Source organism: Uranotaenia lowii, chromosome 3 (genome assembly GCF_029784155.1).
Source record: "Uranotaenia lowii strain MFRU-FL chromosome 3, ASM2978415v1, whole genome shotgun sequence".
Lineage (NCBI taxonomy): Eukaryota > Metazoa > Arthropoda > Insecta > Diptera > Culicidae > Uranotaenia > Uranotaenia lowii.
Window position 1 is genome coordinate 17492107 of NC_073693.1, and position 25124 is coordinate 17517230.

At 35.7% G+C, this 25124-nt stretch overlaps 2 protein-coding genes across 2 annotated transcripts in view; one reads left to right on the forward strand and one right to left on the reverse strand.

Moving 5' to 3' along the window:
* LOC129758051 (uncharacterized) overlaps positions 1 to 16093 on the reverse strand; it is a 159116-nt gene extending 143023 nt beyond the window's left edge. Inside the window, exon 1 of the mRNA XM_055755479.1 lies at positions 15017 to 16093. The gene's annotated coding sequence lies outside the window, so the exon portion shown is untranslated. The remainder of the gene's footprint in view (positions 1 to 15016) is intronic.
* Positions 16094 to 16402: 309 nt separating this feature from the next.
* On the forward strand, positions 16403 to 25121 carry LOC129752005 (uncharacterized). The gene is made up of 4 exons (XM_055747797.1): positions 16403 to 16522; positions 19818 to 20279; positions 20344 to 20907; positions 24605 to 25121. Exons 1-4 carry the CDS (start codon positions 16403 to 16405, stop codon positions 25118 to 25120), a joined length of 1662 nt encoding a protein of 553 aa, XP_055603772.1. The 3' UTR covers position 25121.
* Positions 25122 to 25124: the final 3 nt, after the last annotated feature.

Consider the following 25124-nt stretch of genomic DNA (forward strand, 5'->3'; position numbering starts at 1 on the left):
TCATTTTTGTCATTTTTGTCATTTTGGTCATTTTTGTCATTTTGGTCATTTTTGTCATTTTTGTCATTTTTGTCATTTTTGTCATTTTTGTCATTTTTGTCATTTTTGTCATTTTTGTCATTTTTGTCATTTTTGTCATTTTTGTCATTTTTGTCATTTTTGTCATTTTTGTCATTTTTGTCATTTTTGTCATTTTTGTCATTTTTGTCATTTTTGTCATTTTTGTCATTTTTGTCATTTTTGTCATTTTTGTCATTTTTGTCATTTTTGTCATTTTTGTCATTTTTGTCATTTTTGTCATTTTTGTCATTTTTGTCATTTTTGTCATTTTTGTCATTTTTGTCATTTTTGTCATTTTTTTCATTTTTGTCATTTTTGTCATTTTTGTCATTTTTGTCATTTTTGTCATTTTTGTCATTTTTGTCATTTTTGTCATTTTTGTCATTTTTGTCATTTTTGTCATTTTTGTCATTTTTGTCATTTTTGTCATTTTTGTCATTTTTGTCATTTTTGTCATTTTTGTCATTTTTGTCATTTTTGTCATTTTTGTCATTTTTGTCATTTTTGTCATTTTTGTCATTTTTGTCATTTTTGTCATTTTTGTCATTTTTGTCATTTTTGTCATTTTTGTCATTTTTGTCATTTTTGTCATTTTTGTCATTTTTGTCATTTTTGTCATTTTTGTCATTTTTGTCATTTTTGTCATTTTTGTCATTTTTGTGTCATTTTTGTGTCACTTTTGTGTCATTTTTGAGTCATTTTTGAGTCATTTTTGTGTCATTTTTGTGCCATTTTTGTGCCATTTTTGTGTCATTTTTGTCATTTTTGTGTCATCTTTTGTGTCATTTATGTGTCATTTTTGTCATTTTTGTCATTCTTGTCTTTCTTTTAATATGGAGGGCGAACAATGTATCTGATGATTCAATTATTTTTTTTTAATTTTGAACATAAATAAAAGCTCTCTGGAGCCACTTTTTATGTATCTTGAAATTTCCAACCCATAAATTTTCAGATTTTTATTTTATTTTTTCAGATGGCCTCTTTCCGCCTTTCTTGAAGTAAAATGTAATGCTCATCGGATCAAGAATTGCAGCTTCATTTTACTAGCTAGATCCAGCTCAACCTATTTGCAGCGAAAGGGAAAAAGTTTTGTTGGAATTCTTACTTCTTGTACCCGGAAACCCTGGATAAGATATGAATAATATATGACGCTAATAAATTTCACGAACTCGTGGCTAAGTCTCAATTTGTATAATTGACCAATAAATTTAAATTTCCCACTAGAGAAAATCATTCGCTCAAAGTCAGATCGGCTTTTGTTTCTATGAATACCATCAACGACTCCAGCATAGGCACAAATCCCTATCAAATTCCCGATGGAATTCATACAAATAATCCATCTCCCAGTAATCAATAGCCAATTACATTGCGGTGCACCTCACAACCCACATGAGTACCTGTGTCCTGGCTGAGTTCCTCCATTCACCTAACCTCTTGATTCGCAGCCCGCATTTTCCCATCCTGTCATTGATGGCACTGCACTGAACTGCCCTCGCTTTTGGTGGTGGAAAGCCATTATTCTCCCAGCACGTGATGACGATGGCAGGCAGCTCTCGTTCATGAGTCAGGACAGGACAGGACAGGACAGGACATGGCGCTGCGCTCGGTTTTGTGCCAGGGTTCGGTTGACTGGTTGGTATTTATGCTGGTTAGCATCCGGTCCGAAAGGTAGGAAGGAAGGATATCACATTTCCAATGATCCATGATGATGGAACGGAACGGGACGGGACTCGGCCTCCCCGACACCTACACACAGAGAATCCTGCCCTGGCAGTCGGCCAAACCAACCCACCGAACACCAACCGAGTCGATGAGAGCTAACTGCTGCTGCTGCTGTTAAATGAGGAGGATTCCTCTAGCTCCTGCTTCAGATGATGCCCGGGAGCTTCGAACCGAAAACCAATTATCAACAAGTAATTTGATCCTCGTTTTAGAAATTCGTTTTTTTTTTTTTGCCAAGTTATCTGTTGTGTTGCGCCACAGTTTTAGCCGCCACGTGTAGGTTTAGTCCCGAGATTAGCCGGAATTCCCGAGTGAAAAATTGAGGAATCAATTTCGATCATTTCGAATTTTTGGAAAATGCACTTGAAAGTTTTGGTTAATTTAGAAAGAAATTGGTGAAACAATGAAAAACTCGGTTTTTCTTCTCTCTGGAGCCACCAACAATAGGGAATCGACTCTCTAGCCCCTAGCATATCCTTAAGATAATGGAACTAGATCACCTAGTTTCAAAGTTATACAGCAGGCGTTAAACATAACTTAGATTTTTGAATGGGATCAGTAGGCTATGAGTCTAGAGTCCACATTATGATGTTCCAAAAGCTGATATATTTTCGAATAAAACTTTTTTGACATGAAATGTTCTGAACCGAGACCAAACTAAAACCATGCACCATGTAAAATTTCAATTCATTTAGTTACTCTCAAGGATCTTTAACTGGGATCATGTTTGAATGGAATTGTTCCATCCATAATGAAAAACATCAATTTATAAGTCAACATAGGTAAAAGTTAGACTCTTGAAGACAACATGAATTTATGATGTGTAAGTCACAGTTCCAAAAAGTTTTAAGTCACTTGAGTTTAATGTACAAATATTTTCAACTATACACGAAATCTGTAAAACTTAACGACCAGACTGAATAATTTATAATCCAAGAAACACATCCCAGTGAATTATTTTAGTTTTTTCGGTCTCGCATAAGAATAACATAAGTTTCAAAATCTGCAGTTTAAAAATTTTCACATGGCTTTCAGTTCGGTCTGGTCGAAGCATATTTTGAGTGTTCATCAAAGGATAGCTTCAAATTTTTAACATTTCAATATGCAAAATTTCTTTTTGAACATTCCGTTAAGTTTTCCCCAGGGTTCTGTGGAAATCGCAAAGATTTCCGATAATCCAATACTGAACGTTCTATGTCATAAAAGTCATAAAAGTTTTTTATGACAAACCAGAATGAAACATTTGTTTCGAAAAAACTAGGGAAAAATTGTCTATGATCGGACAGCAAAATTTAAAGTTTTAATATTTTCTTGTAAGGTCATAGACAACAATTTGGTGCCCGGTCATAGACAAATCGCATTTTTTTTTCAATTTTCCTAATATTTCGTTTGAACTTCCGATTTGTTATCTTATATCTACTGTAGTCGAAAGATAACCAAGCAACGATGACGTTCATGTGCAGTTCAAATTTTACAAGTCGAAAAAACTGACCACAATTCAAATGCAAAGTTTAGGCGATCCTCTCCGTGCTATTAGGCAAAAGCTTTAGATGCCTATCATTGGTTTACCTTTTCAGAATCGATTACCATATTTCTAACACCATAACAGACTACTATTTACTTTATTGTCAGGGTGTTAAAACATTATTAGGATATTGTGTTTTCGAAAAACCTATGTTGTCCGGCCATAGCACTATGGGGAAAGTGGTGGCCAAACATCGAAAAATTTACTTGTTTTGAATGACGTGTCTTGTATACCATTTGATAGCCAGAGAATTCAAACTTAGATTCCCAAAATATCAGTCGTCTGTGATGAAAACTCATTGCGTCACAGACATCAGACCTAGCAAAATTGTGAAAATTGTAGAAAAAAATGCATTTTAAACAAATGCAATTTTCTCAGCGAATAATGGTCCAATTTTTGAATGTAATACACCGTTGGAAAGGTAATTGTCAAACTAAAATGGGTTTGACTTAGAGGTTACACGGTTAATTTAAATTATCACAAAATGGGTAATTATTGAAAAAAAATGTAATTTTTGCCTAAGTTGGACTATATATAACGAGCAGGGCCGAGCAGTCTCAAGAGACCACCATCACAGTTCACAGTTTAGTTTGGAATCTATACTATCTGCGGAACGTGAGATCAGCTACGGATAGCTGCGGATGAGCATTTGGCACAAAGTAGAAAAAATGTTGGTTTTTTTTTGTCAGGGGTCGGGGTCAGGCAAATTTGTGTGGGGCAAGGGGGAGAGGTTTCGTAGACCAATAATTCTTCATCAAAATACCTGATTGGTAAAATAATACTCTTATACAACATATTTTTTTAAAATGGTGGTGGTGGGGTCAGATCTGGGCTTGGGGGGGGGGGGGGAAGGAGGGGGGTCAGATAGTATTCGACATTCTGAGCAACTTTGCCGAAGACAGTAACCCTCTAGGACTTCAATTGGCGGAGATATATTTTCGCAGGCATAGGCATGTGCCTATGTTTCAAATTTTCCCATGTATATTCAAATTATCCCGTTATCAGTCGAATATTTTCTTGGCAACCGGACAAATGCATAATTTAGAAATAATGTATTCATAATAAATTACGATTTTTCATATTTTTGCATAAATCACTACAATAAAAAATCTAGTATGAGAGCTTGACTTTCAAGAGAAAATCTTTGAAAAAAAAATGATCCAAAAGCTTCATGTCTCAGAATCTTATGTAAATAATGTTATTTTAGAATTAAAATTTTATTTAGAAATTAATGAGTTTCGAATCACGTTTCAGCTAAATACTTCAGAAAAATGTTTTAGAGTTTGGAAATCAGATTCAAATTCATAGCAATTATTAACAAAAACTTATCTTTAATGGTTTAAAACCTGTAGTTTCAAAATAAGAATCTTTAAAATTTAGTTGTGAGCCAAGCTCTGTTATGAAGAAGCTGAGAAAAAAAAATTCTTGTAAACTTGAAATTTTTTTTTTGTACATTTCTTCTAAAAACAATTAGTGTTTTATTTTTATTTGTGACAAAACATTTGTAACGAGAGATTCTTTAAAGAGTTCTAAAAGAGATAACTTTTAATCTAACACATTTACACACTATGAAAATTATCTTTTATCAACATCAGTGTGTAGCAAAAAGTCAAGACGCATATGACACTGCCCGAGATGTGTCCGAGATAAAGCCTGGGTAAACGAAGGGAAAGGAATCTCCATCAGGTACCAGGTAGGTGGACCATTTTTTTTTAATCTTGAGCATTTAACCCTCATTCGTCCTTGAAATTTTTACCCGTTATAATCCCTGGAGTGTCAATTTGACACTCTTGACTGAAAACCAATATATCTCTCTTGTTTCTCAATTGACTTTCACAAAATTTATAGTTTTGGAAATCCTGAAATGTAACTCAACTCTTCAATTTTCCGTTATTCAAAGTCTAAGAAAAAAATATGCTTCGGAAAATAGCTGTATATCAGCTACAGACTACAGAACGCTCAAAAGAATTTCCACTTAGTGACCGATATCATATTTTTGTAAAGTATCGCAGCCAGTGCTACGGTTTGGGAGCACTGGATAGCGACCAACGCAATTCCCTTTGACGGAGATTCAAAGTGAAATTAAGCATTATTCAGTCGTGTTTAAATGTAATTTTTTTTGTTTGAGTGATAGGTGAAGTGTTTATGATTGTTTTTATTATGAAGTTTTTAACAGTAATAAAGTGTGATCGGTGAAATTTTGCATTTTAATTGTGTGTCTGCGAATTCATCTCCGGCGACGCCACATTTTATTTTGACATTTTACTAATTCTCAAAAAGTAAACAGAGATGGCGGTAGTTAGAAATGTTTGAGAAAGTGCGTGTCGTAGCTAGCGTTAGCGTTATAGGCGGGTAAAAATTGGTGATGAGAGATAGTTCCAGAAAGTTCCACACACATTCGTTGGAAAAGTGGCGCTAGTGTTGCTTCTATTTATGGTAGTTCTGATGAGATACCTCCCGCTATCCAAAAAGATGACATCTCAAAATAGATTGTGTGAACAAATCAAAAGATAAGTATACAGTTCTTTCTTATTTAAATCGAAACTTTGTTCTATTTGGAATAATTTTTGTTAACACATGGTTCTTTTAAGCAGCAAAAATTCCAATACTCAGACTATGATAATTTTTGGTTCGTGTCCTAACTGTAGAAAAATGCGAAGCCCGACTGCCAAGGTGCGCTGAGCTTGAACATTTTCATTAAGTTCGAACCGACCATCTCGATTACATAGTTGCCAAATTTATTCAAACATCAAAGATTTGTTTTTTTTTTTTTTTGTTTTTATTATGGTCTGAGATATTATGAAGATGTTCATTGTAGGTACGTAAAAAAAAAAAAATAAAGAAAATAGATTACTGAATATCCAAATTAAATAAATGGTAAATCACCATTTTATTAGTTTCACGGCCTTAAGACTGTTAAATAGTGTACTTCGCTCAAGTATATTTTGAAAAAAATTTAAACTATTTAAACATGTTAGCTTCATTCTTGTATAGACTAGTTTATCCAAACAGAATTTTAACAAAAACCTGTGAAACTATATTGAATATTTATAGAATTAAACTTGAAATTGGTTGATTGTCTAGGTAAGCAGCAGATCATATTAAAAAAAATATTCAAAATATCAGTGTTGCTTTTCTGTTATTATAAATAATCATAAATCGGTATGCTGAAAAGAAGCAATTAGCGAAGGCATTCATGCTAATTGCTTCTTTTCAGTTTGTTTAAAAAAGACTTCATCAATAATTTTTAAATAAGAATTTTAGCAATTGTGTAAAACTAATTATTAATAATATTTAATCATCGTGTACGTTAAATTGTTATTTTTCTATTTCAGTGTTTTTTATAGATTAATTTTTTTTTTAAATGGTCTTATTAAGGCATTTCAATTTTAAAAGTTTTTTTGTGCCGGGGGTATTTATTCATAAATTGCTGGCAGCATGTTCAACTTTATTCTTTTCTTATTATTTTTATTTATTTTAGTATTTTTGGCTGTGTGATGGCATCCACCTTTAATCAATATTTCATAATTATGTAATATTAATTGAGGTCATTCAAAACTATTCAATACTATTCAAACATTTTTACTGATTCAAACATTTCTAAACATTTCAAACATTGACTGATAGAGGAAGAGGATTTCGTTATCATTAATGTTTTAATAATTTTATAAACTTAGTTACAGAACTTTCAGTCTAAATGCGGAAAACTTGCGGAGCTGCTGAAATTATATTATTGAACGTATAGTTTATTATATTTCTACTCTTCTCATGACAAAGTCATTTGAATTATTAATTGTTTGTATTTGTTTTTCAGATGATTTTGAATATATATTTGTAAGCTTACAATAAATGATGATCAGTATCCCTCTATTTTTTCAGCCTGGTTTAACGCACAATTCAGATTAATAAGTAATATTTATTATTTTACCATTCATTTATTTTGATAACTATTTTTTAATTCTAGCAGTTAACCGGCTAAACAATTGATTTATTTTAATTTACACATTCTTTTCAGTTTCAGCCCACATTCATTCAACATGTATTTTAGATATTTTTTCTCAGATGATGTTTGCTCAATGATGTTATACTACTTTAATTATATTTTAACTATTATAGCTTCGTTTGTCTGCAGATATTCTAGTAAATCAGATCATAGTTTTAAATTATTTTTCTTATACTATCAATATAATTTATTTCTTTTATTTTCTTTAAAATTCTTGAAAACCAACAGATTTTAATTTGGTTAGTTATCATTTTACAGTTTTTCAGCAGAATCAAAATCACCAGGAACATCATATCATATATTAGATAACATTATAATACACATATTTTACTATATTATCTTATGTATTACATTGCCATATCAGATTATATTGTAGTATATCGTATTACGTGATATCATATTAATATATCTATTATATAACATATATTGTATTTAATTTTATTATATTGTTGTAATATTCATATTATCATTATTACAAATTTGAACAACTAGGGTAGGGGCATCAGGGTAACTTTCTTTTGCAAAAGGAACAGGTAGCGGTATGTGCTCGTTACCCGTTTCGAATACTGGACGTTTCTCAATTTATGTCAAGGGAATTTGGCATGGCTGAGAAAAAGATAGTATTTGATTACTTTTTGTAAAATAAGGACGCACTCTTTTTTCGGAAGCCTTGGCGGCGGGATTATAATTTGCAAGCTATTTTGGTTAGTCAACAATAATGTTATAGTTTCTCGAGACTTTTCCCCATTACAACCCTGGATACCGTAAGTGACTCTGCTTACGATTCCATTCCCTTAGAAGTCTCATTGAGGGGTTATGACTGTGTTGCGTGGTAGCCAAGATGAACGCGTAGGTTATTTTTTTGGCCATAACTGCGGCGCTGCCGCAAACCCAAGGTGGATACATACATACATACATACATAGTATCGCAGCCAGTGCTGCAAATTTTCAGTGTCAGTGAGAAATTATCAGCTGACTGATCAGTGTATCGGTCAGTTCAACGTCAACTAGATTCATACGAGAATGAACAGAAAACTCAATCCCGAAAGCACTCTGCACACTCATTCACCAAACGGCAACATCGGTGCTCAGTATACATTCAGGCTCTTTACAAGTTCATGAGGTTATCCTATCTTCATTTTCAGTTTCAAGCAAACATTACTGAAAGTGAAAAAAGTTCCATTCTATTATCATTATGTTAAATTGAATGGTGACAAAGATTGTTCGACTCGCTAGACAAGCGGAAATTTCATAACTACTGCTGAGATCGCTATTTTTGAAGGATTGTGATAAAAAATATGTCTTTTTACAAATGGTGTAAAGAAGTGGGAAGGTTTAGAAATGAGTGTTCAGGTTCGCTAGACGAACGCTGTCGAGGAAGCGTGTGGGACGAATGTGGGAGACAAAACTATGACAAAATTATGACACAAATATGACAAAAAGTTGGCAATAAATTGAAAAAAAAACATGACAAATGTGATAAAAGTGTAAAAAATTATAACAAAAAAAATCTGACAAAAATGACTGAAATTTACAATACAATGAAAAAATAATTACTAACCCTACTCTGTCGAAAATCTGTCAAATTTCATAAAAAAATGACCATATTTTAACAAAAATATGACAAAAATGACAAAATCATGGCAGAAATATGACAAATGTCGTAAAAAACTGACGAAAATATGACAAATATAACAAAATTATGACAAGAGTGCTAAAACTATGACAATAAATTAACAAAACCATGACATGAAATTGTAATATAAATCAGACAAATTTATGTATTTCAAAATTTGATATCAAAAGAACAAAAATCCGACTATGTCGTCAAACTATGTAAAAATATGACAGTGATTAAATATTACAAACGTGGTATCTTCCAGATTGTCGTCATTTTTTAACCACATATTTCATTTTATTGTCATTTTATTGTGATAATTTTGTCATAATAATAAGATTTATGTCATGATGTTGTCTTATTTTCATCACATAAGACATATTTTTGACAACGGTTTCTCGAAGTTTAGTCATCTTATTGTTAAATTTATGTCATATTTGTCAGATTTTGTCATAATTGTGTAATTTTGTTGTCATGTTTTGTCATTGTATTGTAAAAATTTTGCTTCATTTTTGTGTTATTTTTCATATTTTTATCACATTTGTAAATTTTTTGTCTCATTTGTCGGATATTTGTCTTATTTTTGTTATGTTTTGTCATTTTTTTGTCATATTTTGTCATTTCAGTTAAAGCTTTTAACACTGATAGAAAATCACAGTCAGTATCATTTGTGCTTTAAGAAAATTTGCAGCACTCGCAGCGCTTATGTAATTACATCACTAGAATCGGTATGAAATTGGCTTTCTAATAAAGATAAATATATGGCAGAAATCTTTCGTTAATAAACTCAAAATCCAGTGCAAAGTTGTATTTTAGTGCAAGAAAATCTTTAAAAAAAATAGCAAGTTGACAAAAAGTTCGAAAAACAGCTTTTTTGGAAAATTCGTCAAAAAATCTATGTTTCGTATTTTGAAAATTTAAAAATACAAAAATATGAAAAATTACGTCAACTTTTTTATCCCATTTCAAAATTTATCTGGAGTGACTTGAACAATTTTGACGGTTCATTGATTGCAATATACGGTTTTTACATCGCTTAGGACTCCATATGACCAAGCATGCTACCATTGATGATGAGAAGGCTACTCCACGGGTCAATGCTCCCGGAAAAGCATTAGTTAAGTGTTGAAACTTACGGTTTCCTCCGGAACAGCAGCAGCACAGCGGCACAGCAACAAACTTCTGCTGCCACGAGCGAAACCAAAACAGTTTGTTTTGGTTCCTATTGCTATGTTCAATTCGCAATCGAGAACAGTAGATCGATGATTGCTGATGACAGGTGATGGTGGTAAACACGGTACAAATGTTTACACCATCACACGGTTAGGCGAGAATACTCAAATTGGGTTTGTGGTAACACAACAGTGTTGCCAGATATTCTGGGTAGGAATACCAAAGTACTCATTGAGAAATGAGTACTTTCCCGGTTAGGGATTATAAGAAGTGGAAAGTGACAATTAGCTATCGCTAATTAATATAGTTGTATTCTAATGACCTAACAGACGAAACATGAATAAAGATAACTCTATTCCACCACTGAAACCTGCGTTTTCAACCAATGTTCGGAAAATCGCTCAAGAAAAGCAATCAGGATTCATTTCAAGCTAGAAAACGTTTACCCCCGAGTGCTGTGATACGCACATGGTGATGGTTTCCGTTGAATATTTGTCGAACATCATCACTAACTCGATACAACATGCATGGGGCATGGTATACCCCATCGAGGGATACCGTTGCTATTTGTCACGTGGCTTTTCAAAGGTGATCGACATACTTGATGATACATTTTGAACGTCGCTCCCACAATCGTTCACGAACGTCTATCCACGCATCATTGTTTATAACGTTCGTTATTGATAGACGATCATGAACATATCAGAAGGAAAAATTGAAGAAATTCCAGCACCAAATGCATAAAAAAAAAGTCGTAGCACATTCTGGACAGTTCATTACGGCTACCTCGTAATGATTTGTCCTTCTATGCACAGCTAAAATTAAAAAATCGACTGATAGCCTCCACAGATCGCTCAAAACTGATACATATAAGTTGTGATCCTAGAAGGTAGAAAATCATCAAGGAAGGCAATCATTATTGAGACGTTTATAGCTGATAGTCTGCGTCCTTTTTTATTGCATCATGTTTTGCAAGAGTGTTTCAAATACAGGAGCGTCGTTGTCATGCATGATTGTTTTTATGGGTTGAATGGAGAAGAAAAACTTGACTGCTTCGATTCTTTAGCTCAGAATGCAGTAAAGCATGGCTCAGTGAAAATGATTGATTTTCGGAACATTGTTTTCAATATTAAGTTATAGTAGATGTCGCTCGGATAAATGAATAAATCTAAGTGGTATACCTGGGATTATAAGGATTACTTCTTGGTCAAAATTAACGAAAGCATTTTTTCAATTTTTTTGAATAAGGATATTTTATTAAATAAACGCCTGTATATAGGCAATGAATAGAAATTTTACATAAACTTTTTATTGTCCTGTAAGATATTTTCAATATCAATAAAACATCCTTCTTTTTTCGAAAGCCGATGACAATGTCACTCTCCGAAAGCTCGGCGAGGATCTTCTCTGTTCTAAATGAAGGATGAAAAAGATTTCGTCCTTTGAGGTTAGAAATTATTCCACGTTTTTTGGCGAGTTATTTAATAACTCATTTACTGCTCCAGGGGAAGCTCGCCGGCAAACATACATATCACGCTGCTGCATTCAAACACTCAATTGTACCTCAACTTCAGCAAACCGTAACTAAGCGGCAATATAAAATAGAACGCGCACTCTTTATGAACGCTATTATTCCGGCATGATGATCTCAGTCATGGCGTTCTGCTTCATTCATAATTCAATCCATATTCCACCAGCCGGGCAGGCAGGCAGGCAGCAGCAGCTTAAACAGCCGGAAGTTGACGCTCACCACCCCTCGAAGTCGGGGCACCAAAAGCTCCCCCACTGCTGCCGGTTATTGGGGAAATGGAGTTTGAGTTTGAGGAATTGAATGTGGATGTTAACGCCTCGAGGCGCGGATGGGAGTTGAAGGAAATTGTACTATTGTTCACTTGACGTTGATATTTCGCTTCCCCGGTTTGCTTTCGGGTGGCTGGCTGGCTGCCTGGCAGGGTCGTTTTTCCTTGTCACAGACGAGCTTGTCACAGTCAGCCCCAAAATTGGGGGGAAATAATACGAACAAGCGCACAAGGATAAGACGGGAAAATAAAAGAAGATACACAAAGCGGTCTCCAGGTGGGTAATCTAATTGCCCAAAAAGCGATTCCGTTGCCGAGACGCACCAAGAACGGAAACATAATGCTGAATGGTGTGCTGCTCTGTGTGTTATTTTTTGCCCACCCTAGCTTCGTGCTGACTCAGACCAACTCAACGTGAAGAAGAAGAGGTCGGTGACGGGGGTGAAAGTGGAATGGGACCGATCCAACCCCGAAGGCTTTCACGGGAGAAGCTTTGGCAGGAATCACATTTTTGCGTTTTATTACCAGCCACCCAGTCCGCCCACCAGTCAGTCCATGTTGCTGGCAACAGAAAATCGCCGCGAAAATTTGCCCCAGTACAATACCTACATACAGACAACAAACACGGGATCGTACAAAACTGACTCGGTAAACGCAAAAAGCGTTACACGAGGAACCGTTTCGGATCAGATTTTTGTTGAGGCAAGAGGAAAGGTTAGGTGTAAGAGGCAAAAACTGACTGCAATCATCCCCCCTTTCCCGAAGGGAAGGAGGCACTTCCTGGAGCTCAGTATGTTCAATTCAGCTTCAGTTCAATCAGCTCACATGGCACACTAAACAGGATCGACTCGGTAGAGACTTACCTATGAAGGTACTATTCGTCGTAACCTCCTGTTGCAGTTTGGGTTAAACTTTATCACATGGACCGTGGTGGTGGAAATTTTAGAGACAGAACATAAATGTCAAATTTTTAATATCAGACATTCTACTATTTATTTTATTTTTTATTTACATAGTAATCCGTCTCACGACATAACTTGACGAACATAATTCCTAAAATTCACTCGGTCCATGGCAACCGTTCTCCAATTTCTCGGGCACCCCACGTTCGCCAGATCACGCTCCACTTGGTCTAACCACCTCGCTCGTTGCGCCCCCGCTCGTCTTGTTCCTACCGGATTCGTAGCGAACACCTGTTTTGCAGGACAGTCGTCCGGCATTCTCGCAACGTGTCCCGCCCAGCGTATCCGGCCAGCCTTCACCACCTTCTGGATACTGGGTTCGCCGTAGAGTCGCGCGAGCTCGTGGTTCATCCTTCGCCTCCACCTTCCGTTCTCCTGCACGCCGCCAAAGATGGTTCTTAACACTCGTCGCTCGAATACTCCGAGTGTACGCAGGTCCTCCTCGAGCAATATCCATGTCTCGTGCCCGTAGAGAACAACCGGTCCAATAAGCGTCGTATACAGGTTACACTTCGTGCGAGGGCTAAGTCTTCTCGACCGCAGTTGCCTGTGGAGTCCATAGTAGGCACGACTTCCGCTGATAATTCGCCTCCGGATCTCATGGCTGGTGTCATTGTCTGCGGTCACCAGTGAGCCGAGATAGACAAAGTCTTCGACTATCTCCAGCTCGTCGCCGTCGATCGTGACCTTGTTATTACTGGACAAGCGGGTCCGGTCGGCCTCGGATCCGCACGCCAGCATGTACTTCGTCTTGGACGTATTAATCATCAGGACATTCGTCTATATAATAACTGAAAAAAAATCGATCATGCAGCCAAACATAGGAAGCAGTTTGATTAACAACATTTTGACTTAATACAAACTTTGAATTTTTGGTACTTGATTATTGCAGTTTTTGAGTTCATCATATGAAACGTTTCTAGGAAAGCTACATTCATGGATGGAAATTCAAAAATAAAACATCTAATTGTTTCTGAACACTAAACGTATCGAAGGGGGTCAAATGACATTTTTGAACTTCGAATGACTATAACTACTATTATATATTTTTTTCCATTTTTTAATGTTTGTAGATTTCGAAAAACGAAGGTGCTATACCAATTTATATCGCTGGGGGGTCATAGTTTTGAATAGATTTAAGATATTTTTCCGTAATGCAACGTGAGGAAATTGATTACAGTGAAATTTTTGGAAAGGATAAAGTTTCAAAGATTGAACGAATGTTACAATAACGTTCGTTCTATACCAACGGTCGATGACCAGGGATGAGGAGCAAAGAAATTAAAAATTAATGTGTTCAAGATTTTGATTTTTTTTTGTAAAAGATTCCATTCTCACTTACATACGTAAGATTAATCCGGGATCGGAGTCCAGGAGCAAACTACTTTCTAGCATAGGTATATGCTCCCAACGTAAAAAATATTAAATCATGGGAACGTATGGGAACTGTTGGCCACGATTCTTCCTCTCTTGTGTTCCAGTTGTCTTTACACAGTGGGCCCGGCCAAGTAGAGATTAGTAGTAAATCTACTTTTATTACTCACCGGGATGCTGACAAGATCTGGCTGTGTATGTATCATGAGCAAGCATAAGCAGTAACATATAATTTTTATTTTAAGAAATAGCGTAGCCACTCCCCACAGCGGTCCAAAATAGGTCCGTTAATTTAAAATGTATATGTATTAACAAAATTAACTCGATTATTAGTTTTAAATTTTAATTTGATTTATGTTGAAGAATTTTGTATTCCCATTATTTTATAACATACATGCATACAAACTTTACGATTTTAACCAATTTTCGCTTATTAAAATAATTTAAAAAAATAAAACACATGAACTATTTTTAATTCATTTCAATATTTAATTAAAAAACTTTACAAGTGCTTGCAGCAAATATGTTCTTTGAAGTTGGTTCTTGCACAATGTGCAAAAACGAATGAATAACGAATTCAAAAAGGAAAAGATGCAACAGTTTGAAATATGCATCCTTTTGATTATTTCTCAACTGTTTTGTGATAGCAAATGTGCAAAGAACTCTTTCGAGAGGAAACCATTTACCAGTGCTTAGTGTCTATTAGTGTCAGCATTGGCTGAACCTGCTTATTGGGGAGCAAAGAGTAAAAGTGTGACTAATGACCGCAAATTATCCTACCTAATCCGACTGTGCCTCGTTACCGACGTCGTCGCCAAGTGATATTGATGGTGATTTTCGCAGGATTTTGTTTGCACTGAACTTGAGGCTTGATGAGCGCACGAGAAACGTCTGAAGATCTCGGCCTCGGCTCTGGTTGGTTCACTGAGTAGTTAGGAGGACACAGCAAGGATGAAAAGAAACATCCAAAGAACAGCCACCACACCGGAACAAGGAGGTAGGGAAATCGAGAGCAATCCACGGAACACGATATTAAAACTGCATCTCTTTCACTTCACTTCACGGGGTTTTCCTTCATCCACCCTCTGGCGGTTTCGTTAACTTTCTTCTCAAGGTTTCCCCTCCCCCGTCGCTTTTGCGAAAGTTTCCCTCTTGAACTTTTGGCCCAAGTGGAGCACTCCACTCCAATCCACTCCACTTTCCGGGGGATACAAAGCCAAAGCAACAGGATTTGATTGCAGGGGGAGGGATGCAAAATCTGCGGTTACGCACTTAAACAGGATCCAGGGATTTCGGTCCTCGAGATATGTTACTTCACCACTTCACTTTATCGAAGTGCACTTTTTTCTTCTTTCATTTCCTTTTTTTGCTTGGCACTGATCCAAAAATTACCGGAACACACTGCGGAACAAAACTGCAACAATTGATTTGCCCCAATCGAAGGGGATAGGTCAGGCAGGGGGTCTTTGAACAAACTTCCGGGTCTAGGCTTTACTCCCGGGAGGAAAGACTGCTATTACCAAAAAAAAGTTGGAGCGAATTCCACAACACTCAGCAAAAATACTTCCAGGAGGCCAGGTGGTACAAAAATATCCAAAACCCCTTCCTTTGTTTCTCCTGTTGTTTTCTGTTCGGGTCTATCCAGGGGTCTGGGTCTGCCGTTTAACAGTTAGAGCACAATCAGCAAAGGAGAAATGGGGTGGCAGAATTTTGTGTATCCGTTATGCCCGAGAGCCGTCGTCTGTCTGGCCGCGAGTCGACGAGACTGTTGAATGATGGATGTTGAACACTTGGCGCACTCAGCCAGCCAGCCAGCAGCAGCAGCTTGCCAACTTGCAAACATCCAGACGGATCCCGCCGACCTTCCGAAGAAAATTCGGCTCCGTTTTGCTCCGGGATCACACGATTTCAACGGCCACTCGTCGAGTTTTGGCCGAGGGGTAGTCAAATGTTCCTTTTCCCAAGTATCTTCGTTCCCTAACAACCTTCAAACCCATCACAAAGCCCCCCGTTCGGATCCCGATGATGCTGGCTGGTTCCTGGTGGAGAAAAGCCACGTGAAGGATAACTTGCCTCCTTCCTTGCAGCCAAATTCTCCCAAACCACCCACACCCGGTTTTCCCGATTGCAGCAATGCTGGCTGAGCTGGCTTGGGGAGGAGAGCTGATGGTGATAAGCAAATTGCAATATGTCCACTGGAGGACGGCAACTGACGATGAACCGAATGAAACGGTCTGGCGGAAGCTGAGGGCAGCCGAATTCGGGAAACTGTTATGCTCAGAAAGTGTGCGCATTTGCAAAAACTTTTTCGCCGCTCCAGCTGATTTGAATCTAACAGGCTGTTGTAGGCGATTCCGGATTGAGTTGGAATACTGTATGTATAGGATTTGAATGCAAAATTGTGGTGGTCGAAAGCTGCTTCTCTGTTGAAGGATTTATGCACCCAATGTGATAGTGATTCGCATAAAATGACACCTAAAAATCAAATGGAGTGATTTTATTTTTAAGGAATATCTTTGGGAACATATCAAGTTATGTCGAGAGACGGAAAACTATGTAAATTAATAAAACTACATGTTCTTGTAATTTGTTTAAAAATTAATATTTCACCCCAGACTACCATTTGGTGGGTATTTCCAATTTGCAACACAAATATACGTGCAAATATATGTATAAACATATCGTGCAGCAAAGCCAGTATATACGTATCATTTTGGAGGCCATATAGATACATTAGCACACATATTCTTGATTTGGATTGTATTGTCGTAATAAAATTATGCAATGTATTTTAATACGATAAAGATTATGAATGGGCCGCACATTGTAAGTGCAGATATACGAAAATGAGTTTAAATAACATTCTATACGATATAATCTGTAGAATGAAATACGACTTCTGGTTGTCTGAGAAATGTTTCCCTTCCATGAAATTTTTCAAATTAATGATTTAATTCTGCATGAACATTTTTCGGATTTCACCAGGTTAGTTTGAAAAAATATGCAATAATTTGTTTGTTTTTGTAATTTTTTGCTGTAAATAAAAATGTCATTTCAAATACTTCAAGAATTTTTTTTTTTTTTTTAAGACTCGCAAACAAACACCTCTCCTGATGAAATCAAAGCATTTAGAATAGGATTGTTCGATCTTCAGAAAATGGTTGATCTTCAAGAACGATTAATTTTGTGTTCTTCACAAGATTGATTCACATGAACTTTCGATCCATCTAAAAATAATGAGGGATTGTTTAGCATTCACAACCTCAAGTTTAAAGTAAAGTTCCAAAAGACTGTCGTTTGTCGCTGCATCTCTATAATTCATCGTGTCGTGAGAAATGTTTAGTAAAAAATATTTCAAATTCGTTTCCGAATCAGCCAGTCTCATATCAGGTGAATTTTGTTTTCAATAATATTCCACATATAATTTTTGAGGAGGCTTTTTTTCGTTATTTTTTGCAAGGTACTTATCCCCCGCGTGAAAAAAGCCTGAGTACATTGAGATACGAGTTTGAGTATTGAGTGGAAGAAAATTTACATTAATCATTCAACTTTATTATAGAAAATCTAGACATCGAGTCCTTTCCGAAATCCCTAGAAAAATATATTTGCATCGTTTAACCCCTAAATTTATGCACTCACATCAACAATATTCTCTAAACCTTGTTGAATCAGTGTTGAATCGTGATTCACCTGATAGGGGATGAACAAACAAACGACTGATTATATGAAAATCCTTCCTTTTTTTTTTTACAAAAAAGACTAACTGAGCTAACAGAGCTAAGTTGTCAAAATGATGTTTTCTAATTCATTCTAAAGGAGATGAACCAGTTGAAAGCTGAAAATCTCTATAATAATAAAGACATTTAAAAAAAATCTAAAGCGAAAAATAACGGTTTTATGACACGTGGTTCACCTCTTTCATGTGGTTAACGACGTTCAGTCGCTTAAACTGGGTTGGATTGATACGTATCAATCAACTTTTCAGGGTCTAATAATAGGCGCATTTTTCTATGTCGCTTAGTCTGAATCTTCCGGTCTTAAATTGTGTACTTTTATGTTTAAAATAAAGCAGATAAATAGAATAATGTTAAATATTACAACATTATTTTCCCTCAAGCAGTAGTTTTTGAGATTTTTTTTTTGTTAAGAAGGGGGGGGGGGGGGGAGAAAATGTTCGATAAGTAGAATGGGGACGAATGTGTAATTTGCGAGGCCTATACCAATGTAGTCAAAATCCTTAACCCTTGATGATTACAAACAATTTTGTTCTGCAGATAACTATATATAGATAAGATAATTTTTTTGGCAACTTTTCAATTGCATAACTACAGGGGCTAAGGAACGTGACTTTCAGTACTTTTGCGATTCCTGTTTTTACACACTTCAACTAACTTTTACCAAATATTTTTAAGCTTCTTTTAGCTGAAACTTTTGACAACAGCTTGTCAAACAGATCTCGATTTAAGTAAGTTTTAAATTTAGGAGATATTAGTCCGATTATCAGGAATCTTAATGCGTTTGTAATTGAGTATGTTTTTTTTTTCGTTCTACACAACGTTTTTTTTTTGTTGCATCAAAGCGAATTTTCTAAAGTCTAAAGGGATTTCCGAGCCTATGATAATCACTCTAGTAATACATTTATTATCTCATTCACTTTTGTAAGCTCGCTATAAACGCCTACAATTATACAATTATTTTAAGCCCTCTCAGGATTCTATTACAATTAAACGCCTGTTCATAGGCAATTAATGGTGTTGTTTGTAAAAGAATATGTTTGTGGCCCTTAAAAAAACTAAACGTGTCAATATTAAAACAAATACAAACCATCATCATTCGATAAATGTTACAGTTTACAAATCTAAAAGATTGTGTATTTAAAAAAATTAAAACTCCGAAAACGTTCCGCCAAGAATTGACCTACTTTTACACAACCTTTAACGCAAGCATAGTCTTTTCCATACACATTTTTAGTTTTGTCTCACTGAACCCAAATTCACTCTTAAAATACACATGATTTTTCACTTAAAAACAAGGATCCAGTGATTTTCTTCCATTCAAGTGCGACATATACATTTCACTTGGCAGTCACTTAAATTCCAAGTGAATTCATCCACACTCACTTCAGTCGTCACTTGAATTTGAAGTGAGAAAAAATATTCACACCCCCTTCACTTGAATTTCAAGTGAATGTCAGGTTGTATTTGTGTTTATTTTCAGAGTTCAAAATGGCAAATTCTAAAGAGCAGCGTTTAAAGCTTATGCTAGATTTGGATTTTCCCAATTCTTTAATAGGCGATTTTGGCGGTAGTTTGTGTTAAACGTGATGCAAGAAAAAGTTATTTAAAGGTGTTATCATGTTTCAGCTTGTGGGTTGGACTGGACAGATTTTCTGGTTTGCAGCAGGGAGGATTTAGAAGTCGCACTATCCGCGGTAACCGATCTGCCTTGGGATTACGATGGAATTTTCCAATCAATAAATTTATGGAGAAAGCGTAATGTAAGTATTTGAAATCGAAGTGGTGTTCTATAAATGTTCTTTTATTTAAAAACGCGAGAGATAAAGCTTTGTTTATATGTCTAGAAAAACGTTATACGTGAACTTTTCGAAGGGGGACAACTATCGGACCCGGAAACGAACCAACCGGTGGGGAAAAAAGTTCGTTTGATTGATAACGGAATTCAGGAGTGTGTAGAAAATCCCGCAAGTCCTTTTGAACAACAAGAATTGTTTGTTGTTTACGAAGAATCTATCGTTGCTTCAACATCCGGTACTTCGTCGGCCAATCCTCCAGCAGAATCAGCCAGTGAAACAGAAAAATTGGAAATATTTTCTCCAATTGTTTTGGAGAGAATATTGAAAAAAACAGAAGGTGGAAAAAAGATCATAGCTGATTCTAAAGTTGGACCATTATCGAGCCACAACCAAAAAGAACTGTGTAACATCATTTGTGCCTATCATCGTGAAACAAAAAGCGGCATATTGAGTGCGAATCTGCAGCTCTACGATCTGGTCATACGATCACTGTTACCATTCGAGAAACCGGTAGGTACAGTGTGTTTTTTAAACTTAATTTAAGTTTATTAATTGTATTTTCTTTTTTTTTCAGAACATATATTACATCCCAGCCGCTGGGAATAGAAGAAACCCTGGTGGAAAAATTGCTAACAAGTTAGTTAATTTGAAAACCAAACACAGGAGACAAGTTGCACTCGAACAGGACTACCAAAAACAGTTGGGAAATGGTATTGTGGTCCCTGAAATTGATGGTCTAACCAAAGCTTCCCATGAATGGTTGCTGCTAAACCGCGATCCTTGGCAAACAGTTTTGCAACAGTGGGAGATTTGTTTCGAGTTACGGAAACCTCTGATGAAATCATGTTCCAATATTGTGAAACTGCTTTCAACATACCCACATTATAAGTTGGAACATGGATATCAACTGGTAAACTACTGGGATTTTAAAACTTCAATACATTTAAAGTTTCTTTTTTATTTTTGGCAGATCGATATCGATTTTCGCATCCTGTTTGGAAATCGTTCTAACGGAAAACGTTTGAAAGAGGTGATTCCTAATATCACTGGATATCTGTCGAAAAAAGCCCGAGATCCATCTGCAGTTGACATAATCCAATTTTTACAGGATACTTCAGCGCCTGAACTGCCGCTATTCGCAAGACTGTCCCATATGCATTTTCGTCATTTTTCAGTTTATCTCAAAAATCGTTCAAATACAGTTAGTTCTTCAATTCAGACTAAAAACTTTCATAACTTTGTTCTCAACATCTGTGAAAAAAATACCAAGTCATGCCTGTCCCATATGAAATATACCCGCAAAGCTGTCCCATATGTATATTTTTACAGAATCTTTAAATTTGTCCCTCTAATTTACGTTAATTTTACAAATATTCATGCAATGTGTGCAACAAAATCAGCATTTATTGAAATTGCGAAAGTTAAACTAGATAAAATAGTACAGTGAAGTAAAAAATAACAGTTTCCATAGTTTTTACAAGCTAAATTTAGCCTAATGGGTAAATTCCACCAAACTGTTTTTTAGTTTCGCATGAGGCTTGTTGAATTCTTCGTTGTAAACATGGAAAATATTCAGATACAAAGCCTTATTTTTTTAGGTTTTTGTCATGCTGTTATTTGCTGCTTGGACTTTCATAAAATCTATGAACCAAAATACGCGTACCTGGTAGCACACGCGTAGGTCGTATTGTATTGATTTTTCTCATTAAATATTTGCAGCCAAGATGCTTCGCTTTTATTGTAGATTGTCTTTCTAAAAAGAATATCAACCAAAAAACTTTCCAAAAGATGAAGGTAAAGGTTGTTTTTACATGGAACGTTGTTATTCATTTTTTTTAGACCTTCTCAATTCTTACGATAAACTTACTTTATCTAAATATATCAGAAGCATGATTTCAAACTTATTTTTATCAGTTAACAGTCAGTAAAGTGAATAATACACCGTAGATAGAGAGAATCAAATGATCGACTGACAAAAGAAAAGCCAAATATGGGACAGCCTTGCGGGTACATTTAATTCGCATGCGGAATATACTCGCAAGGCTGTCCCATCATTATTTTCTCCTCTGCATCAACAACTTCCAAAGCAAAAATACATTGGACGAAATTATACAACAATTATCTTAATATCCGTGAAGAAAGAAATAGAAAAGGTAAAGTTTCAACCGAGAAATCCACGAAAGTTAATAAAAATCTTTAAAGCCGTTTTTCTCGGTTCGTTGTTTTTGCATATGGGACAGACTTGCCGGCAGCGGCAGTGAAGGTACGTATGAATAACTGAAACGAAAATTTAGAGTTTATATTACCAATCATTTCAAAACTAAAATTGTAGATTGAACGTTTAGAAATTACCTAAGCAAAAAAAAAAACATCCAAGATAATATTTTATAATATTGGCTTTGGTCCCATATTTCACCGTTGTTGTTTCTGCCACGCAGGTCGAGAACATAGTTTACGCTGCTCATATTCATCTAGATGAAAAACACTATTGAACGTACACGTCGAGGTGCGATTTAAAACAGAGAGATTCCAATTCTTTTTTTAATTTAAAACCTGGCAGTAAACAAGCTTTTTGCACTTGTCTGATTTTCAGCAGGCTGAACATAATTTGACATACGATGTTCAGACTGTTCAATGGCCAGGTTTCAGAGGTTTCACTGTGTACACTCAAAAGAAAAGGATAGTCAAATTACTAAATCCGTGGTTTGAATGAACCATATTTTTGAGTCAATAATGTTTTGTTCTTGAATTTACTTCACGCATAGTAATTTTACGATGTGTTGAATTTTGCTACCCATAGTAATTTCGACTACGTTCGTAGCAAAATCGTCAATGAAAGCATGAGTTATTGTACATCGGGCGTAGCAAAATAAATATGTTTGAGGATTGCTGTTTGACGATTGAAATGTTTTCTCTTACGTTCTTCACGGAAAAAATTGCATAGGTTTCTGAAATACAGCTTCATGATAATTTTACTATATCCATCATTTAGTATTTTCAACCATGATTTAGTATTTGCTACTCAATGAGGTACACTTTTACTCTTTCCACCGCATTGTTTGCTACTAACAATCTTGGCGATAATACTACGACATCGTATTTTCACTATACAACTTTTGACAGCTCATAGTAATTTCCTCGTGTCTAAATTACCATGCGCATAATATTTTGATATTGCACGATTCGTGTTCTTGCAATTACAATGCGCATGGTTATTTTGACTCATCGTCCTTCGTGTTGTCCGTAATACTATATTCATGATAATTTCATCACGGTTCGTCTGTGCGTGGGTGTGTGTTGTTCGTTTTATGCTCAGATCTAGTTATTTTACTATGCGCATTCGTTTGAGTGTTTGATTTTGTTGTCGTTCGGCAGTCGGTTCCAATTTTCGGTTCCCGGATAATTAATAATGTTGCTCCAGGATACCTTGAAAAAGTGGCATTTATGATGTGCACCTGGGGCACGTGCCTCAAAATTGATGAAGCAAATCGACTGTGTTGGATGCTGACAATGCTCCGCCGGAGGACGAAAATCGTTAAGAAGCTCTTGCTGTTTGCGATCTAAAAACAGCCATCCCACTACATCCCAAAGGATTTTCGGATTTTTTCGAGGACAGCAAGACGGGGCTAAACGAGCCTTTGAAGAGACGCATCCGGACAGCAGATTCGTTTAATCGAAAAATGCCATTTTCAGGTGAGAATGCTTCTTGTTGGATAAGCAAATTGAATATTGCAACAAAGATTTACAGTTTTTTTTCTCAATTTATTTTAGTGCCGAGGATTGTTGTTCTGGAGGTCCCCAACCGTGGGAACCTTGATGTAGCTAGGGAAAGTTTCGGGCACAATTGGCCAACGTCGGAGGAAGATTTTTGGAACAAAGGATGCACATCGCTGGGCCGAAAATGATGTCATGCCGGTGAGTGAAATTGTTTTTTCTTATAAATTAACTGCTTATTAAATCAGCAAACAAAGAAATTATTCTATTTCCTATAATTAATTGTTTTCCGTTTTTTCATTTTTATTTCAGACGCTAAGGGTAAATTACCAACGCGGTTCTCTTCGATACAAGTGAAGGGTGTGAATTGCTAATTAAATAAATGAAAATTTAATTTGAAATAAAATTATTATTTTGAGGCTTTCGAAAATATCATAATGTATGGTGGATCTAATTTGCTGAAAGATCATTATACCATGCCGCATGGTAGTTTGCATCTTGATACGATACTAATTTTGATAATAACTAAATGGAAAATTTCACTTTTACAATGCACGTAGAAGAAGGACTCGTTCTGTCATTAACAGTTTTACTGAGAATGTCAGGTCGAATTTACTATGCGCAGCAAAAAAACAACAAATAGTAAAATTACTATGCGTGAAGTAATTTTAAGAACAAAACATTATTGACTCAAACATATGGTTGCGTGTTGTTCATTTGAACCACAGATTTAGTAATTTTACTATGCTTATCTTTTGAGTGATATGTATTTGACGAAAAATCGATGATTCCCATGTTCGTCGTAGAATATACTCTCAACATATGAAACACTGCAAAACAATAAATAATTTCTTCAAAATTAATGAATGTGATTCATGTCAGGTTCCTTATGGCACTAATATTGCGAGCATGCATTCGTAGAGCCACTTATTTAGGAAAGGCACTGAATTAGGAAGTACTGACCAAGGAGGCTATTTTAATAACCATTGCATTTATATGGGTGCGTGTTTTATTTAAACCACGGATTTCTTAATTTCACTATTCCTTTTGAAAGTCAGATAACATGTTTGTTTCGGCATTATTTCTTAATATAGATTTCAGATGTTTAAAACTATTAACAGTACTATTATTGTATCTGTAATTTTATAATATTTTGCTGTGTTCTTACAGATCCTAAGCTTTGTGCGTTGATCCTTGGTCTGGCAACCGTATTGCCCCCAATCGCTGTGACATCTAATTTTAAACCGACCATTCTGAAGGCGCAGGAGGATATCGTGCTATGGGTAGAATGTGAAGACCAGATAGGAACATTAATAGAAAACATTTACGCAACGTACGCCCAGTACAATATACCCATCGTGCCAAAATTGGCGGTTATCGGCAACGGATACAAGGAAATAACTGGTCCATTTTATGTATTTTACAAGGATTTTTACTATAAGCTAGCTTCTGTAGAAAGGGCATTAGACGTTTTGATAAAGCTAACTGCAGTATTTGGATTACCTCATTCAAAAATTTCGAGGCTTGTTTGGCAATTTATATCCTCTGAAATCTATCAGTTGGAACACAAGGAATCATACACCAGCATCTTAAAACTCCAGCAGTATTTGAGGCAAAATGAATTGCATGATTGTTGAATGT

Bases quoted from the DNA above. Each gene is read 5' to 3' on its own strand.
- LOC129752005 (XM_055747797.1), top strand. From the start codon at position 16,403: ATGGTGATAAGCAAATTGCAATATGTCCACTGGAGGACGGCAACTGAC. The intron at 16,523-19,817 runs GTGCGCATTTGC...TTATATGTCTAG, and splicing joins AACTGTTATGCTCAGAAAGT to AAAAACGTTATACGTGAACT. The intron at 20,280-20,343 runs GTAGGTACAGTG...TTTTTTTTTCAG, and splicing joins TGTTACCATTCGAGAAACCG to AACATATATTACATCCCAGC.